Source organism: Nanorana parkeri, unplaced genomic scaffold, assembly GCF_000935625.1.
Source record: "Nanorana parkeri isolate BGI_ZX_2015 unplaced genomic scaffold, ASM93562v1 scaffold1627, whole genome shotgun sequence".
NCBI classification, from domain to species: Eukaryota; Metazoa; Chordata; class Amphibia; order Anura; family Dicroglossidae; genus Nanorana; species Nanorana parkeri.
In genome coordinates, this window is record NW_017307895.1 from 191228 (window position 1) to 211586 (window position 20359).

General features: G+C 46.7%; 1 protein-coding gene across 5 annotated transcripts in view; it reads left to right on the top strand.

The window, feature by feature from the left end:
* Positions 1–6017: 6017 nt before the first annotated feature.
* The window catches only part of GIT1 (GIT ArfGAP 1), a 144139-nt gene continuing 129797 nt past the window's right edge, over positions 6018–20359 (top strand). For all 5 annotated transcript variants that reach the window (XM_018570906.1, XM_018570910.1, XM_018570908.1 and 2 more), the window contains exon 1: positions 6018–6238. In XM_018570906.1, the coding sequence (XP_018426408.1) occupies positions 6187–6238 (52 nt within the window). In that variant the 5' untranslated portion in view covers positions 6018–6186. The remainder of the gene's footprint in view (positions 6239–20359) is intronic.

Here is a 20359-nt window from a genome sequence, read left to right on the forward strand (position 1 = left end):
TTTCACTCACCTCATAGTTCTCCTTTAATTACTTCTGAAAGACAGTTCAATAGCTTATGATATGGCTGCAGCACTTTATTAGGAGTTTATTAACATTATTTAAATTGAATACTTGAAATAACAGCAAACTAATATTTTTTTAGCACATACAGTGAGGCTCAGTCATAAAACTGAATAGCAAAGAAAAAAAATCAGTGTCAGCAAAAACTAAGGGCTTCATGTACAAAACTTCCGCTCGGCATATAGCACCCCCTAGATGGCGCTGACGAGTATAGATTTCCTATACTCATCAGTGAAGCCCAAAAACTTCTCCCTGCGCTAGCGAGGAGCTAGGGTTTGGTGTGAACCCAGTTCAATGGAGTTCACTTAAGCCCCGTTCACACTGAGCAATTTATCGCGCGGTAATTCCCACGAAATCGCGGCTATTTACCGCGCGATATCGCTCTCCAATGCTTGGCAATGGGGCAAAGGGTCCTGCTGTCGCGGGTCGTGCGTCGCTACAGCAGGACCCTTTTTGGAGCGGATTTTGCCGCGATTCTAGCTTGTTCAATGCAAGCATTTGCGCGATATCGCGCAAAATGCAAATCGAGCGACAAACGCACGATTTGCGAATCGCGCAGTGTGAATGGGGCCTTAAGCCCGCACAAAACTGTGATTGAAACACTGCCTCCTAGACCAATCAGCTGTGGCAGGGGTGGGGAATGTCAGTTACAGTTTTTTGAACTGAGTTTGCACCAAGACCCCCGCACATCTTTACACCCTACCTTGGGGCAACATTATTCCCCAAACTGAGTAGCAGCACAGATGTCTTGTGGGTGAATTGGGGTGGCATTCCAAATGAATCACCGATTAACCAATTCTACCAGTGCACCAAATTTAACACACCTGCTCCCCATTCATACCTGAGACCTTGTTAGACTAACGAGTCACATGACACCGGGAAGGGAAAATGGCTAATTGGGCCCAATTTGCACATTTTCACTTATGGGTGTACTCACTTTTGTTGCCAGCGGTTTAGACATTAAAGGAGAACTATGGGGTAAGGGCTTTTCCCCACAGTTCTCCTAAGGGTAACGGGAGGACATCAACCAGTGTCCTCCTGTCACCCTAAGCTCAGTATACCGCCGCAGCTGAAACGGATGCCGACAATTATGTCTGCGTGAGTGATGGCTGGCTCTGCCTATTTAGAGGCAGAGCCAGCTGTACCCGCCCCCTCCCCGGTCCGTTCCGCCAGTCAGCGCTGGAGGATCGGAGGGGGGAATCCGGTCACTCCCCTGTCACGGCTCTCTGCCGTGACAGGATCGAGAAGTGAGCGAACGCCGTTATGTGTTCGCTCACTTCACGATCTACTCAGGCGACCTGTGACAGTCTCATTGTCACAGGTCGGCTAGAACTATGAGGATGAGCGAAATTCACTCACCTCATAGTTCTCCTTTAATGGCTGTGTGTTGAGTTATTTTGAGGGGACAGCAAATGTACACTGATATACAAGCTGTACACTCACTACTTTACATTGTAGCAAAGTGTCATTTCTGTGAATGACACTTTGTGACGGGTGTACTCACTTCTGTTAGATACTGTTGTATGTAAATTTTTTGGGCTATAATTGTCAAATAGCTGCTGTTATGGTCATCTACCATGCCAGCCAGTGTTACAGCCCATGCTTCAAACTTCACAGCACAGCCCTGGAGGCTGGGTAACATCATAATGCTGGCACTGGCACGCAGACTGCAGGCAAAACCCATATTAAACTTAACATAATAAAGAAAGACACCAACAAAAATATATTGGCAAAGAAAGGACGCAGCACTTTTATTGGTATTGAATATTTGTATAACTGTATTAAGCATACGTTAAACAAATCATTTCAATGCAATTAGTCCCCCTCAACAATATGAGGTGACAAACCCCATAAAATGATTGCGGCAAAGGGAGGAGGGAAGGGAACTTACTGTGCTGTGATTCAGCCAACTGATGATGATCCACGGAACCTCCTTATATATGGATGGGCGCGACCTGAAGAAGGTTCGAGATGTTCTCCGAGGACAAGATTCCCCGCCTGAAACCTCCAGGTAATCACCTAAGGTAATTTAAGGGGCCAGCAGTGCTGAAAAACAAAAAAAAAAGCACGTGAGAAAGAAATGGGGCTGCCGCAGTCCTCTGGAAGTGGGCCCCTTATAAAAGTTGCCCCCTTAGCCATTAGTTAGCATGGCCATGTGACCGCGCTGACTAAAAAGGATCTCTTCTGAGCCTGCTTCTGCAAAGGCATCCTGGAAGAAAGAAGAGATTCCCATTGGTCAACGGGGTCACGTGTCCGTGCTATCCAATGGCCGCTCACCATTGCCTGCAGTATGATGTTACACAGCTTTCTCGGTGGTGTAGTGAAGTGTGTGGCCTGTTACACTGGCTGGCATGGGTGGCAAAGCATGTCATCTAAGCAGCTAAGTGCAGAATGGTTGTGAGTTTTAATTTTTTATGAAAAGGTGAACTTCCCCTTTAAGTTTGCTATTAAAACCAATACCAAGCAAGTGTAATCCAGACATCCCAACTCACCCAGACGTTACGGGACTCTCCCCTTATATGATAGCGGCTCCCTGATGCCCGTGAGAGAAACATTTTATCCCGGAAAGGTTTACTTGGCTCTATCCAGCAGAGTAAACCTTTCCGGCATTCCCTGCTATCTGTTTTTATTTTGTAGTCTGACGGCCGCCGAAGTTCTCCTTCAGGTCCTCCTTTGCTGATTGACAGCAGCTGTGGGTGGGTACAATAGCCAGCCTGCTATTGCAATTTGAAATGGCCAATAGCAGGCTAGCTATTCATTCCCCTGCTATCTGTTGTTTTTTATTTATTTATTTTGAAGGCGGCTGTTGACGCCCACAAAAACCCAGCAGATAGCGGAGGAAGCATTAGCTTCCCTGCTATCTGCCAGCCATCATTTCAGGGAGGTGCCCTCTCCCCTGCCCCCGCTGGGGAAATTCACTATATTTTCTCTAGTGAAGGTTTTAAAGTGAAGGGAAAATCCAATTTTGAGCTGTCACCAGCACAGGAATATGGGGAAATCTTCCAATGGGGAAACGTTTTGCGGTGACAGCTGATTTGTCTTACTTTGGAGAGAATCCTCTAACTTTCTCTTGTGGTTACCAGAGAGGAAGTGATGTCTCCCCAGTAGACCACAGATGCAAAAAACACCAAAAAACAAACCTAACAGGGGTTTCCCCCCTTTCTCTTTTAATAAAGCAATGTTTATTGAAGCATTACACGTGGATTATACAAATAGTACAACACACACATGACATGTGGAAATAAGTATAAAATGAAATATATAAAATCATATAAGAACACTAAACGCGTGTTTTGAGATGATTTATCAGCGATTACTAGACATGTGCACAGCACAAAAATTTGTTTCGGACGAAACGAGTGAAAAATAAAAACATTTTCATTCACTTCGTTTTGCAAAACAAATAATTATGCTGTTTCGTATTTAACGAACCTCCAAATCCAAAATTGCACATTTAAACAGCAGCACACATAGTGGCCATATCAGTCACTGGCGCGTTCTGCACATGTGCGCCGCCATCTTGGAAGCGGAGTGCGTTACACTACATGACGCCGTGCGTCATACACCAAGATGTCGGCGCCCATACATGCGGGTGACATCAAGTAACGCCACACACGCAGGGCGTCATGTGACATAATGGGCTCTGCCTCCAAGATAAACAGCATGGATGGCAGAACCCCCCCTTCCCCGCAAAATAACAATGATGGTGGAACCCCCCCCCCCCATCTCTGTTAAACAGCATGGATGGCAGAACCCCCCCTTCCCCGCAAAATAACAATGATGGTGGAACCCCCCCCCCCCATCTCTGTTAAACAGCATGGATGGCAGAACCCCCCCTTCCCCGCAAAATAACAATGATGGTGGAACCCCCCCCCCCCATCTCTGTTAAACAGCAAGGATGGCAGAACTTCCCTTCCCCGCTAAATAACACGGATGGTGGGACACCCCCCCTCCCCCGCTGGGCTATCATATCAATCATATCAGCGGTGGTCAGAATACCTGAACAGCTGATTGGCTGTAGTCATTGTTCAGCTGAGAATTTGTGAACCACCTCCTTCCATAAAAGTCAATTGGAAAGTCAACTTTTGGTAAACAAAGGGGATTTCTTGTGGCAGGAATCACACATGGATCCAGACAGCTGTGGCCAAAACAATGACAGGCTGACAGGAGCCGCAGCTGTCTGCCGCTATTCGCAGGCATCTGCACATCCAGCGTGGGCCTGTGACTGGGGACAGATGACCAGCCCTGGACGCAATCTGCCTGCGGTTATTTGCATTCAGTATAGCTGCCCTTAGAGAAAAGTGGGGGGAATTTACTAAAATGGGTGCAGACAGAATCAGGAGCAGCTCTGCACAGTAACCAATCAGCTACTATCTTCATTTTGTTCAGTTAAGCTTTGAAAATAAAGCTAGAAGCTGATTGGTTGCCATACCCAGGCGCTCCAGATTGTGTCTGCTCTGGTCGTAACCCTCATTCACACCAAGATGTGACATCACAGAGGTGCTGCGGGGTGCCCTGTGGTCTGGCGTCTTATTCATTTGAATGGACTGCTTACGGCAGCTACATTGCACTGAAAACATTGCACCACATTGCATTGTAATCAGTGATAGAACGCACATGCGATGGTGCATTGGGGTGCCATTAATACAAAATGCACATGCGATGGTGCATTGGGGTGCCATTAATACAGAACGCACATGCAATGGTGCATTGGGGTGCGTCACCACATACATGTCAACGGAGCCTTAGTACATTCCACTCCTAATGTCCAGGGACAGAGTAGACACTATGGGGCATGTGGGCAACACTGGGGGTCCCCGGTTCAAATATCGGTCAAGGACACTGTCTGCATGAAGTTTGCATGTTCTCCCTTTGCTTGTCTGGGCTTCCTCCCACACTCCAAAGACATGTCTGCAGGGGTAGACAAACCCCAGCCCTCCAGCTGTGGTGAAACGACAAATCCCATGATGCTTCTCTCTCTGGGAGTCATGTCTGTGGCTGTGAGAATCTTGCAATGCCTCATGGGATTTGTAGTTCCACCACAGCTGGAGGGCCGGAGTTTGGCTACCCCTGCATCCTGGAAGGTTAATTGGCTCCTGTCTAAACTTCCCTGTATGTGAGATATGGACCTTAGATTGTAAGCTCCTTGAGGGCAGGTACTGATGTAAAGTGCTGCGTAAATTGTCGGCACTATATCAATACCTGTAATAATTCAATAAATGTATCAGGGCTGGATCAGACAGAATCTGGAAGAGTTGCCAATAGCAACCAGCTTTTCTGTATAGTTTATGCTAAGCTCTGAAAATGAAAGAGAGAAGCTGATTGGTTGCTATGGGCAACTGCTCCAGTTTTCATAAATTCCCCTCTCTGAATGCATCTGAATGTATGTAGACTCAAGTACATTCGAACACAGGAGAACTTGCTCTGCCCACCATAAACTTTGTTTATACTTTTACCTGCTTTTAGATAACCTAAACCCGAGGTAAGCAACCTGGCCACTCCAGCTGTTGTGGAACTACAAGTCCCATGAGGCATTGCAAGACTCTGTCAGGCACAGGCATGACTCCCCAAGGCAAAGGCATGATGGGATTTGTAGTGTCACCACAGCTGGAATGCCAAGGTTGCCTACCTGTGACCTAAAGACAGGAGTGTTGTTGTGTATATGTGGCCTTATGTATGATGTACGGCACCCTAGCCTCTCCTTATTAATGGGCAGACCCTGTCCCCATAGCAGCTGACAAGTGATGGAGGTGACAGGAGCTGTCCATGCCCTGCATGGAAGGTGCAGTGTGGCAGAGCTCCTCCCCCCTCCTCCTCCTCCTCCTCCTGTCTCCCATTTCCTTTTCCCATACCCTGGGGGGTGAAGCCTGGGATGTGGCCCCTCCTTTTGGATGGGCAGGGCTTCGATCGGTTTCCTGCAGCCGATGCACTGAGCCCAGGGTGAGCTGCATAGAGACACATAGACAGGGGGGATCAGACCCGCTGGCAGCCGAATAGAAGTGAGTGAAGACAGGAGGCTGCGAGGACGTGCGCTCCTCTCCCCTGATCCCCGGACATTCTCCGGACTGGTGCAGCCTGAACACAGCACCCTGGCTCAGAAGGTGATCCCCTCCTCCCCTCTGAGGATGTCTCGGAAGGTGCAGAGGGGCGAGGTGTGCGCCGACTGCAGTGCCCCAGGTAAGTCAGCCCTGCCTGGGCATCGACCCCACTTCCTATCCGCAGAGCCTGACCCTTACCCCTGGGCCTCTGCGGGCATGTCATAGGCCTGATCCATGAGTGGCCCTGTATGCTTCCAGCATGGATCCTCAGCCACATCCAGCCTGGCCCTGGGCTGTGCACTACCAGCCTGCAGAGCCTTGTCCCTGGAATCACTGCTGACAGTGGCATGAGAACCAGCAGGGACCTGTCATGACAAACCCTTTGACACACTTGACATTGCTAGCTTGCTGGCTGTCATGCTGATCCTCTGGGTTACTGACCCAAGACCATGTCTTCTGACTTCACTGGCTGCTGGTTAATAAATCCAGGTGATCAGTGTGACATCCAGGTGCCCACTAACCATTCAGGGGCCCCTCGGGAGTTAGGGGCCCATATATACTACCCTAGTGCTGTAATGAGTGCGGTGTTCACTGTCTGACCCCAGTTGTATATTGGACCATGAAAGAGTTCATTGTATAAAAGGCTACGCTTATCTGTATGAATTTCTCCAGAGTAAATAAGTGTTTTGTGCCGGGGGACCCAGAAATAGATCTTACACAAGGGCCCATTGGTGACCATGTCCGCCACTGATGACAGCCACACAGCATTTTTGACAGGTCTCTTTAAGTTGCGTATGAGTAGTGAATGAGTGCATCACGTGTATAAGAAGACATTGTGCTACCTTAACATTTATTTCAGGGGTGTTATAGAACTGCGGCTGTGGAGCCGGGGACCGAGGCTGCAAAGTTGGGGACTGTGGAGCCCCGGACTTCGGCTCCAGGGTTGGGGACTGCGGCTGTGGAGCTGGTCATTGCGGCTGTGGAAGTTGGGGACTTTGGCTGTGGAGCTGGTGGCTGTGAAGTTGGGGGCTGTGGCTGTGGAGCACCAGACTCTGGCTGCAGCGTTGGGGGCGCGGAGCTGGTGACTGCAGCAGTGGAGCCGGGGACTGCGGCTGTGGAGCTGGTCACTGCAGCTGTGAACCCGGGGACTTTGGCTCTAGGGTTGGGGGACTCTAACTGTGGAACGGGGGGCTGCAGCTGCGAAGTTGGTGGCTGTGAAGCTGGTGACTGCGGCTGTGGAGCCAGAGACTTTGGCTGTGAAGTCGGGGACTTTGGCTGTAGGGTTGGGGACTGCATCTGTGGACTTTGGCTGTGGAGCTGGTGATTGCGGCTGTAGGGTTGGGGACTTTAGCTGCGAAGTTGGGGGCCGTGGCTGCGGCAACAACACACAATGTCATTAGCAGAAAGTGCTTTGTGACGTCTCCATATGTACGTGTACATGTATGAAGTGCTGGAGGAGCGTGCACAAGCTTTTTCTTTGGGAGTGTGTCATGAACGGGGCACCTGGTACTATACTGTCATGGTTGCCCCATTCTTGGTGACCCCTGTGAGCAGTATGAGGGTGCAGAAAGCTTTATTGATAGCTGACCACATTCTGATTCCTTTCTGTTCACTGCCATCAATGTCCTGACCCCGGATTTGGGGAGGTGACACGGGCCCGATACACTGACCCGTTATTAGTAAGGGGTTCGCAAAGTCAGAGGAGGGCAATGGAGGTCTGACCTTCTCAGGACATGAATCGGAAAGCTGTCCAGTGACTTCACTTTACATTTGTAGACTCCAGAACTATTATCCCGATCCTTCTGTCACTACTTTGTGGCCCTCTTACTTAGATCATTGGCCAGTGTATTAGGTGCCCACACGGTGTTTGTTCTCGGTCACCAGTGAAGTAAGGATCAGTATGATGGCTCTGGAGCCAGCACCTTTTTAAAACTCTCCCATTTTGTCCTGACAGGTTCTCTTTAGGTTCTTGTTCATGTCCATTGAGCTGCGTTTTTTTCTGCACGCCACCGAACACATATTGTATGAACAGGGACCAGTTATTTTCTATCTGCAATGTACACCCCATGCATGTTACTTGTCAGTTGCCTCACAAGTGAACATACTTTTATTGTTTGAAAAGGCTTTAAAGGAAACTTGTAGTACGGAAGTCGCCATTGCTAACTTTACTTTCTGAAAATGCTAGTTACCTGCTTACCATTCAGGACTTTCTGAATCAGTGACCCGGAATAGGCGTGCAGATCAGGAGTTCTGACTCTCTCATCTGCCTGCTTGTTCCAGGTCACTAACTCATAAAGCATAGAAGTCAGAGGCAGCCAGGCACCTAGCATTTCCAGAAAGACATTGGTAACGGCAGCCTCTCTCTTCATAGGTTTCCTTTTAATAAAGTCAGTCACCTGGGGTCACTGTTATTCATGCCGATTTAATCCGGCTCTTGGGAATTGCTTAGCCTTGACCTAGCGGCCGTGGCTCTACACTTGGCCTTCTCCTGCCCTGAGAGAAGTGACCTGCAGGTAGGGGGAATACTCCGGGGTCACACACTGCGTGTCCTTGTTCTGCAGCCCTTTTGTCTGTTGTGACAGTGCAGATTTGCAGTGTGCATTACACTGTGAAGAGTGAAGTCACTGCTGGCACATTGTATGCCTGATGTGTCTGTCAGATGCTGGGTATAAAAGAGCAGGCATATGGCGTCATGTCTGAGCGCCTCCAGGGAGAGAATGGATTTGTCTCGTGTCCCTGGTGTGTGTCACATCATGTCTGCATGGCTGCACTATTATGTTCAGATCCTTGTACCCCGGCTGGTGGTGCAACTTTCTATAGCTGTCATTGGAGTTCTCAGGGGTTGGCAAAAGTTAATTGCAAGCTCTTTGACAAAGTTTTCCTTGCAACTTCTAATGTTCAGTAATTCCAAAACTCACCACATGTTAATCTATGATCTCTTTAAAGGAGAACTATGAGATGAGTGCTTTTCACTCACCTCATAGTTCTTGCCGACCTGTGACAATGAGACTGTCACAGGTCGGCTCAGTAGATCGGGAAGTGAGCGAACACATACCGGCGTTCGCTCACCTCTCGATCCTGTCACGGCTCTCTGCCGTGACAGGGGGAGGGGCTGGATTCCCCGCTCCCCGCTCCGATCCTCCAGCGCTGACTGGCGGAGCGGACGGGGGAGGGGGTGGGGACAGCTGGCTCTGCCAATTGTCGGGATCCGCTTCAGCTGCGGCATCTCAGTATTCCGCGAGTAGCAGCTTGCGGTATACTGCGGCGTCTCAGTATACCGCGAGCTACAGCTCGCGGTATACTGAGCCGAGGGTGACGGGAGAACGCTAGTTTGTGTCCTCCAGTTACCCTAAGGAGAACTATGGGGAAAATCCTTAACCCCATAGTTCTCCTTTTTAAGTCCCCTTTCACATGACCCGATCTGTGCACAGATCCCCTCCTGATCGGAGCAGTTTGGAATGGATGTCACCGCTATGATGTACTAGATTCCATGTTGGTCTATGGGAATATAGATGTAAATGAACATGTGTCTGCTTACATCAGATTTCCCCCTGATCCAGCATGATCACGTCCGGCAAAACGGAACTCTGATCCATTTGTTTTTCCGGACCTGGCCGGAGCCGGGGGCAGCCTTATGTATACGGACGCATATCTGTTTAGATCCTAGGTTCTCAACTGGTGGGTCGCGACCCAATGTTCAGTGGGTCGCCGCGTGCCTTCCTCAGCCTCCCCCTTTTGCAGCACTGCCAGTTCTTGAGCCAAATAGCCATTCAAAATATGCTGCCCAGTGCTGAGTGTCAGGCTGAGGTGGGATGGGCTGGGGCTATAGCCGTGAGGGAGCTCCATCCATACGTACAGCTTCCTCACTTGCCAATAGAGGTGCCTGGCCAGAGTGATACATTCTGGCACCCTGCACCTCTATAGGGCACACAAAGGGAGCTGTACAAGCAATGCACATACGGATGGAGCTCTGTCATAGCACGGCCGCCCACAATGGACCCCCGGCTGAGGATCCACTCTAGTTCTCGTAAGGTATGGAGACTGGATGGATCTTTTGAATGGCACCCCAAGCGCACCACCCACCCACAGTTCGATCGCCCACACAGGAAAGCATGGTACTGCAATGCTGTGCGTTCCATTGCAGTGCGACTTAATGACCAAGGACAGATGTGGGTCCTGAGGTTACACAGGTTGAGAACCACTGGTTTAGATCCAGCTGCCCATAGACTAACATTGGGCATCCGAGCAGATCCACCTGATCAGAACCCTTTAGGGCTGATTTGCGTTGGCGCCCATGCTAGACAGGGCAATTTGCTTGTTTCAAATAGGCTCAGTTCACACCACAATGCTGTGGGGTTGTGTGCTAAAAAAACATTACTGCAGCGCAGTTTTTCAGCGCAGCTTGGTGGAACAACGTACAACTGGATCTCAGCGCACTGTGCCCATAGAACTTAAGAAAAAACTGAAAAGAAAGGCAAACAGTGCAATGTTCCAGGATGGGCTCATCAACCCCGTGCCTGGCAATTCACACCAGCAACCGTGCGTCAACTCTATAGAGCAAGGGCCTGCCTGATTGGATACAAATTGATTGCATAGATTAGGTAGGTCCTCATATGACTTTGATCAGGTAATTTTAAAGTCGATTGGATGACCAGATTGTAACGTGTATATTGACCTTAAAGCTGGCCATAGTTGTTTCAAATATTAGCTGTTTCCTGCTATGTCGTCCACAATTTGATCCATGGGTGGCCATGCTCACACCACCCGGCCTAACAAAAGACAGTTTTCCAGTCAACTTTTGCCGAAGGAGCCGTGGGGGAAAATTGTCGGCCAAACATTGACTGCAGGAAATTAGCTGCAATCGCTGTTCAGGTATTCTGACAGCTCCGGGCGCTAGCTGTCAGAATAAATAACTTGCAGGGGAGATGTTTCTTTTATTTTACATTGTATGAAATGCAGCAGCAGAAACACTGATGAGTGGAGGAAAGGCCGGTTCATATTCTGTAGAAATCTCCTCCTTGGAGTTCCAGATGGATATTTAACCAACATTAAGTGTCTCCGATTAGCAGCATCTATCAATTCCTCAAATACTAGTTAAGTCGCTTAGGACTTGCAATTTGAAGTGAACCTGCACTTAAAGTGGATGTTGGTGCCATTGCCATTCAACAGTGCATACTTTGGAGGTTATCATCCTTATCCTAACCTCAATGTTTTAGGGCAGCAGTCCCATCATGAATACCTTTTCCAGGTCAGTGTATTACTGGGTAGGTAACTGCAATTGATAGTTCCAATATATCTATACTTGGAGAAGGGCAGACAAAATCCTATGGAACTCGGTAGCCAGCGTGTCCAATCCAGGAGAAGGCAGGATTGTTTTTAGGAGCTAGAGAAAACCTCAAAAGTTAGGTACCAGCTGTAATTGTCACGGAGCATTGGCGACCTGGCTCCTGGGATTTGTCCAGCCCTGCATTAGACATTCGCTTTATGCAGTAGAGTGGGGGAGGTATGGAATATACTTGGTTCTTTCAAAAATAACGATTGTGCTTTTTACAAGTACCCCATTTAAGATCTATTGTTTTAGGCCTTGTTCACACCAAATGCAGAGCAGATCCGGTCAGGTTTCTGCACGCACGCACGCACGCTAGTCTTTTAGATGCGTTTTTGACTTTAAAATAAAACTTACATTATTTTTTTAAAGTTTAAAATGGGCTTTCAGTGCGTTTCAGGCATTTGCACGTGTTTTTGAAGCATTTTTGATGCGTTTGCAGATCCAGAGCAGGTAAAATAGGGCCTGCTGCAGTTTTTTTTACCTGCTCTGGAACTGCACGCTGCGATGTGAACTGGAGCAAAAAATACCATTGGAATACATTGGACGCAGTTTTGATCCGGTCTGCAACTGATCTGCTCTGCACCTGCTCCGCGCTTGCTGTGAACTGCTTGTCTCATTTTCTCTGCTCTGGAATATATTGGAATGCATGGAAACGCATCAAAAAACACATGCAAACGCACTGGACTGCACCTAAAATGCTTATTTTTAGCTAATCCTAAAAATTGAGAAAGACAGTAAAGAAATGTAAGTTGTAAAATACTACTACTACTACTACCATTATATACTAATAGCATAGTATGTAATATATATGCCATTCCTGTGCACTAGTGAGACTCATTTGCTTTCCATGTTACTATAGGTCAGGGGTGGCAAACTCAAATTCATCGGGGGCCGCATCAGCAGTATGGTTACCCTCAAAGGGCCGGTTGTATAGGACTATGCATCTACTCTTTATTATCATAAATAGGAATAGTTCTGGACAGGGCCTGGTGGACTGAGTACGCCCATGGCTTCTTAAATGTCTTTCTATACTCTATAAGATACAGCAAGCTCTCACCGCCATAATTGCCTCCTTTTCCTGAAGGCCTGAGACTCCCAGCATCTCCTGATAAAGCCGAACTAAAGGGATTATTTTTTTTGTGTGTGTAAATTGGTAAACTTTTATTGAAGGAGAGACTGTAATAAAAGCGCCTTTTCTGCCTTGCAGCAATTTCTTTAGATTGTACATTAAGCCATGCATGGAAGCTTGGTGTACAATTTTGGCATGCCATAGGTCAGGGGGAGACATGGACATGTGTCCATGGAGTGGTTGAAGTTGATGGACATGGACAAGGTGCCGGGCTAAAAATTGTCGGACAGTGAAATGTTTGGTTTGGCGCCGTCTGTCAGAATACAGTAGCCATGCAGGAAGGGGGTGGGGAGATTTGTGCTACACAGGTAGATTTAATCTACAATAGCTATGGCCAGCTTTTGCTACCCTTCAGCTAACAAAGAACCCAGTTGCATGCACTGGTTGACAGGGCATGCTGGGATTTATAGTACTACAACAGCAGGACTGCCTCGGGCTTGCCATACCTCCTATTCTGAAGAAGACAGCAGGTCTGGAATAAATGACAGTCATTAACTCGCTTGCTAAGTGGCTACAAGAACTGGGAGAAGTCTTGACGTTGCTTGGGGATGACAAACTACGAATGCAGCTCGGCAACAATGACTGGCTGTCCCTGCTTCCCCAAAATGTTCCAGTGCGACAAAGAAAGATCGGAACGAGCTGTGACCTGAGAGAAGCCATTGTGCCACAGTGTGGAGTAGAAATAATTGCTGCATTGTGTCCCTATACGCCTTATGTAAGAACCTGCAGAGAACTGCAGAACAAGGCGAGGGAGGCTTACCATTCCTTCAACAAGCACAATTAAAGCCTGGTTTAATGGCAGCATCGCCAAGACTTTGGTCATTATGACACGGCTTTCCTGAATATTCTATCCATCGTGAAATCCTACCAGTTAATACATGGAGAACACTTCACATTCATCATTTCACGATCTGCAGCGTAGTCACTACTTGTCTCAGATTGTGTTATCCATAGCAGGTATGTTCCTGTTTCTTGTGTTTTCTGTTTGTACAGCTTGATCTACTGACAGGTTCACTTTAAAGCTGGATACATACAGGCAGCATTGTGTCCGAATGTCATTTAGTAAAAAACTTTGTCAGAGCAATGGATGGCACCGTCCGATATTTGACAGATTTCGTGCAAAACCGCTCACAACATTCGTTTGTTGGCAATGCCAGTGTGTCAAAGCTTAATGGTCCATCCAGGTAATGTACATAAATGATGTGATATGATTGTGCACCTCCTACTGTACTTCTGACAACATTCGGCCATGCATGCAGCGTTTGTTTGTTGTGATTGGCATATTGTGCAATAGCAAAATGGAATTTATGGATGACAGCCAGAGTTCAAACATGGAGTGTGCACTGGAGATACCTGATGTGTACTGCTATGTACATGAGTACAATTTCTCTAAACTAGATTGTAAGCTCTCACGAGCAGGGCCCTCCTAACCCAATTGTGCTGAAATTGTATTGTAACTAGGGATGCACCGAAATATCGGCCGCCCAAAATTGCACTTTTGGCTGAATTCCGAAAGTGCCATTTTCTGGCCGCTACAGCGGTGCATCCTATCCTCTCCTCCCCGCTGGGCGCTGCTCTGAGTCCCAACATGGAGAAGAGAAACTATTACAGGCGGCTGGCATCTCTCCTCCTACACCGCTCAGCCTCCTGTCACAGATTGGCTGAGCGGTGTGTGGGTGGAGAAAGCCAGCGCTGTCACAGGAGGCTGAGCTCTGCTCGCTCAGCCTCCTGTGACAGCTGTCAGGATGGAGAGCGAGTACACTCAGTGATCGCTGAGTGTTTGTAAATAATTGAGGACAAAGTATGGTTACTATATCCTCAATTATGAATGAATTGGAGTGATCTGCATCACCTTCTGTTTGTTAATAATTGTGGATACTGTAAACATACTCTGTCCTCCATGTTATGAATGAACAGGAACACTCAGTATAGAGGATTCCTGTTCATTTATAACAGGAAAAAAGGAAATATCAGGGGTCTGTTTAGACCCCTAATATTTTCCCGACGCACCTAAAATAAAGTAAAAAATACAAATATTTAATAAAAATAAATAAAAAAATGTAAAAGTTTATAAAAAATTAAATATTTAAAAAAATCTGAAAAAGTTAGAAGGAAAAAAAAACATTTTCGGTTTCGGACTGACATATTTTTTCCCTTTTTGGTTTTGTTTCAGTTTTAAAATTTTCATTTCAGTGCACCTCTAATTGTAACTGCATCCCCCATTTTGTAAAGTGCAAACTGTTGGCGCTATATAAATCCTGTATAATAATATGTCCCCCAATGTCTTTGCATAGTTCTTTTACATCATGTAAATTGGATGGCTGTAGAAATTTCTACTTCTGGATCAAACTTTAAAGCGGACCTTTACACTCAAGAATCAAATTCTACCAATGCACCCCTCTATGTGTGATGATTAATAATAACATAGACATATCAGGTGTAAAATGCTGTGATTATGAAATACTTAGCCCTCGTTCACACCTGCACGCTTTGTAGCGCGTTCTACGCGCGACGAACGCTCTACAAAACGCTCAAAAATATAAATCCCATTGTATTCAATGGTCTCGTTCCCACCTTGGCGTATTTCCGCCCATCCCTAACGCGCTACAAAACGGCCCACGCCTGAAAAGGTACATGTACTACTTTGGGCCATTTTGTTGCGCGTTTCCATTGGGATACAGCCAAGTAGCCTTCGGAACCGCGAATAGCGGTAAAAAAACGCGCGACGGTCGCGCATATGCAATACGCCTACGTGTGAACGAGGGCTTACACTTGCAGAGCATTCCCTTCCTGCTTTGAAAGGGTAAAATGACTTCAGTTTGGCAAAGCAATGCACACTGGGATTGCCTTGTCATCAGCAGGACATTGCTGGGAAATATCATCTGTCGTCTCATGAGTTCTCAGGGAAAGGTATTTTCCTCCCCTGAGATGATGTGCATGGTCACATGTCCTGGTCACATGTCCTGGTCACATATGCCAGAAATCCAGGAAGTAATAGGTGAGCTAGTAATCTGCCCTTAGTAAACATGGCTACTGTCAGAAGACTGGGGAAGAAAAAATAAATAAGGTATGCAAAGAATACAAAGCCGCCAATTATCTAGAAGTATGTGTTTGTAGATTGTCATTACTAAATATTTTTTCTAAAGGTGACCTTGTTATTTTAAAGATATGGGTAAAGGTCCTCTTTATCAAGTATGATTTCTTTTCCACAACCGAAAACAACATTCCCAGTTAGAATCACGTTCATTTGAGGGGAAAAAAATATTTTTTTCCTTCACAACAGTCGAAATCAATCATCGATTTACACCCATTAACTATAAAAAAAAAAAAAACTAGCTGACGTTATGAAATTTTTAATAAAATTCTACCCATGTGTACTAGGCTTAAATGTCAACTGATTAAAGGCCAGGATAATAAAGAATGATACAAAAACAAGTTTTGCTGCAGTCAGTGAAAGATGGCTTCCTCCATTGTGCATCGATGATGAATACACTTTATTTAGCACCACAGACTTAAAGTTGGCGGGGCCGCTCTTTCTTGGGGTTCCCTTCCCTAGGTCTGCCAGTAACTGTGTAGTACAAGGGACTTCCTGATTGTATATAAATTAGGTTGTTCAGGTAGGCCCTACTGCTACATACCCGGTTTCCCCGAAAATAAGACCTACCCCGAAATTAAGACCTAGTACCATTTTTGGGAATTGCTAAAATATAAGACCTACCCCGAAAATAAGACCTATTTGTGACCATTCGCAGGGCCGGTGGTGGCATAAGAGGATCTTGAAGAGCTGCGGGAGAGAATCAGCGGTGCCAGCGATACAGGAAGCGAGGCGGCAGCGCAGGGAGCAGAGCCGCATAAGCCGATGTTTCCTCTATAGCGCTTGCTCCTGTCACAGGCGGAGTGATACTAAATGCACTCTGCCGGTGAATCTATAGTGAAAGTGCGCTTCACTCATTCTGGTTACCAAATTGCTCTTGGAAACGTATGGCACACCTGATTACCCTATTTTCAACTTTGCCATTTTGGATTATTTAATTTATCAGCCACAAAAAAGACAGTGTCTTATTTTCGGGGAAACGCGGTAGCTGCTGGTAAATCGGAAGGAGATTGTACAGTGATTGTATAATCAGATTACAATGCGTGCGATCAGTTTTACAAGTAGGAAGTTGTTGTTGGTTTTTTTTTCAGACCTGATCACTGAACTATTTTTTTTCCAGACTTGCGTTTTTTGTTTTGCTCGATTATTTCTTTAATGTGGAACTTCAGGAAATGTGCTTCACAGATGGCAGAAATACCAGGCTACCCTCTGCTAGCCAGTAAGGCCCCATTCACACAAGCGGCTGGGGATTCCTGTGGCAAGAATCCTCTATCGTGAACCCCAGGTAATCGTTCCATGTATGATTACATGCGGACAGCTACTGACAGAGGCGGCTGCTGTCAGCCTGTCATTTACAGCGGCCATAACGGTTGCATCTGTAGGAACACACTGGGAATTCTTGCAGCGGGAATCCCCAGTGTGCCTGGAAAGATGCAATGCAACCTGTAGGTTCTTGCAGCAGGAATCCCCGGCTGCAACCTTATGCCCATGTAAATGCAATGCAATCGGCCACACGGGAACGCAAGGCACAAAATGCTGCAAGCATGGACTGGACCACAGGCATTGTGTGGCCGATCGCATTGCGGCCGGGCGGCATGGCTACGGTGCCATTCACTTCAATGGATCGCCACGCCCCCTCCTGCCCTACAACATAGTGAGCCGGCCGCAATGCGATGCAGTGCGTTTTGGCCAGAACGCACTGTGTCTGGTGTGAACGAGGCCTAAGGCTATATTCACACCAGCCCATTGCATGCAGCTTGTGTTAACACACAGTAAATGCACTATGTTGACATCTGGGTTTATTGTATTGTGTTGATGCACATACTTTAATGCATTGCATTTATGTTCAGATTTTATTTCCTCCTCACAACAGGAGTGTGTATGTATGTATGTATATAACGGTTGACCATACTCTGTCTATCTTTCTCTCTCTATAATAGTCTCACCTACCTATGGTATTTTTTTTCTTTGCACTTCCTATGGTCTGTCTTTAGGCATGCTACACCCCTCCCCCAGTTTTCCTGTCTATCATCTGGGCATGGTTCAGACTTCAGATAAAACTGCTATTTAGCTGTGATTTACACTAAAAGAATATTATTTTGCATATGTAAATCTGATTGTTTCACAAGCATTGATAATTCATAGCTAGGCAGTGTATTATAGAGTACACTTCCAGATACCTTCTACCTCCTGGGCCTGGCTTTGTGTTGCTGGACCTTGGTTAGCAGTGTCATAATTACATTGCTCACAATGTATGTCTAGACAAGATGCTGTTTATACAATCCTGCCTTGTCTTCAAAAAACTATTGCAGGATTTCCTTGACAATGCAGATGAGGGAACGCATCAATTCGTTTCTTAATTATGTCAGAATGAAATGTTTCTTTTTTTGGAGTAGATCTCAGTAAATTCATTAGCCTATACACGAGTAGAGAGTGCCACTTATTGAATTAGGTTGTGTATTGGTATGAAGTGACTCACGGCAGCCATTTTTCTGAATTTATAAGAGCTTTAATTGAGGGCCCTTATAATATAGAAGCACCGGTCATGTTGGCCTTTCTTCTCCAGCCGTGTTGCACCATTGGTGTAGATACCTATATTAAAACATCCCCTGCTTCCAGCACCCTGCAGTGTCTGGCTCAGGAGATTTTGACAAACTTGATTATTGCAAGGTTAGTGGCGTTTCCGTACGTCAAAAATCGTACGATCTACACTGCTCATGCGCAAATTACTGCAATTCGTCCAGGTGCTTTTTTTAAAATTAGGGCTAATTGAACCTTGCGATAATCGGGGCATAATGGGGCCGCTGTACGACAATCGTACGACGGTTCGATCATTGGACGAAAAGTGTTGTACGATATTCGTAAGGTGTGTGGCCACCTTTTAGACTATGCTTGTTAGGCAGGTGGAATTGATATAGAGATGCAGGCCCTCTACTAATGGAACACAAAGATTTTTGCCCTAAGTGGCTGATTTAGAACAGAGAATGGATAACACAGTACCTCAAGAAATCCATAAATTGTAGAGCCTGCAGTTTCCAATAGTGTTCTCTTTCAAATGCTGTAGACGCATAGGTGATGGGAGAAGAGGCTGGTCACATGGCTTTGACAGGTACTATGACTAGGCCAGAGGTAGACAACCTTGGCACTCCTGCTGTGGTGAAACGACAAATTCCACCATGCCTCTGCCACTGGCAGCTATGCCTGTGGCAGTCAGTCTTACATGACTCCACAACAGCTGGAGGGCCAAGGTTGCCTACCCCTTGACTAGGCTGTCTTCCTCCTGGAACCCTTTTTGCCCATTCCTGAAAATGATTGGGCCTTTGCTTGCTTTAATGTCCCAAAGCAAGCAACATCTGTATAACGCAGCAATGTCCTTTTCCGTGTGTGCCATTTAAAAATTTGTTTTTTTTTAAGGAGAACTATGAGGTGAGTGCTTTTCACTCACCTCATAGTTCTAGCCGACCTGTGACAATGAGACTGTCACAGGTCGGCTCAGTAGATCGGGAGGTGAGCGAACACATACCGGCGTTCGCTCACCTCTCGATCCTGTCACGGCTCTCTCCCGTGACAGGGGAGGGGCTGGATTCCCCCCTCCCCGCTCCGATAGTGCTGACTGGCGAAACGGACGGGGGAGGGGGCGGGTACAGCTGGCTCTGCCTCTAGATAGGCAGAGCCAGCTGGCAGTTACGCTGCTGGGCGGATCCCGGCACAATTGTCGGGATCCGCTTCAGCTGTGGCGTCTCAGTATACCGCGAGCAACAGCTCGTGGTATACTGAGCCTAGGGTGACGGGAGAACGCTAGTTTGTGTCCTCCCGTTACACTAAGGAGAACTATGGGGAAAAGCCTTAACCCCATAGTTCTCCTTTAAGGCGCAGTATGAGTAGTAAGAGCATCCTGACGATTTATAATCGGATTCCTGTGTTGTACCCAGACCACCATACTCACAATCCTAATAAACAGTCCGTTATACTGTGTTGGGTTTCTGCTACATTGTGGAATATATTTTGTCACGATGATCATTTCGCCATTGCCCAAACAGCGTCTGATTCTTGACTTCCAATATCTTACTTTTGCTTGTAGTTAGACCATCACTGTCAGTTTCTTGAGCATTTTCCTTTCCAGGTTATATACTTTGCAAAGATTTCAGCAAACTGTCCTGCAGATGCTTACTACCAGGCTCTGCTCTGTAGATACGGAGATTAAACCGTGCTAGAACCCTCTGAATGCTTATTTTTTTAAATTTAAAATTGGCTTCCAGTGCGTTTGCATGCGTTTTTGATGTGTTTGCATGCGATCCATGAGCGTTCCAGAGCAGGTAAACTAGGGCTTGCTGCAGTTTTTTTACATGCTCTAGAACTGAACGCTGCGGTGTTAACTAGAGCCCAAAATATAATTGGAATACATTGGATGCAGTTTTGATCCGGTCTGTAACTGCTCTGCTCCTGGAACGCGCTTGGTGTGAACTAGCCCTTAAAGTTTGTGTTTTGGAGTGGAGAGTTAGAACCCCACCAGGTTTTAACAGCTATCCAGGGCTCTGTTAGATTTACCCTCACTTCCTGCCTTGCTGGCGTTTTAGCAAACAGATGAGGGAGACTCCTATAACAGCTTTTTTTTCAGTAGTGTAGGGGAAGGGTAGGACCCCTGTGTGTCTGTCTATATCCCTGATGCACACTTTTCTCTTTGTCCTTTTCCAACTCTTATCTGAAC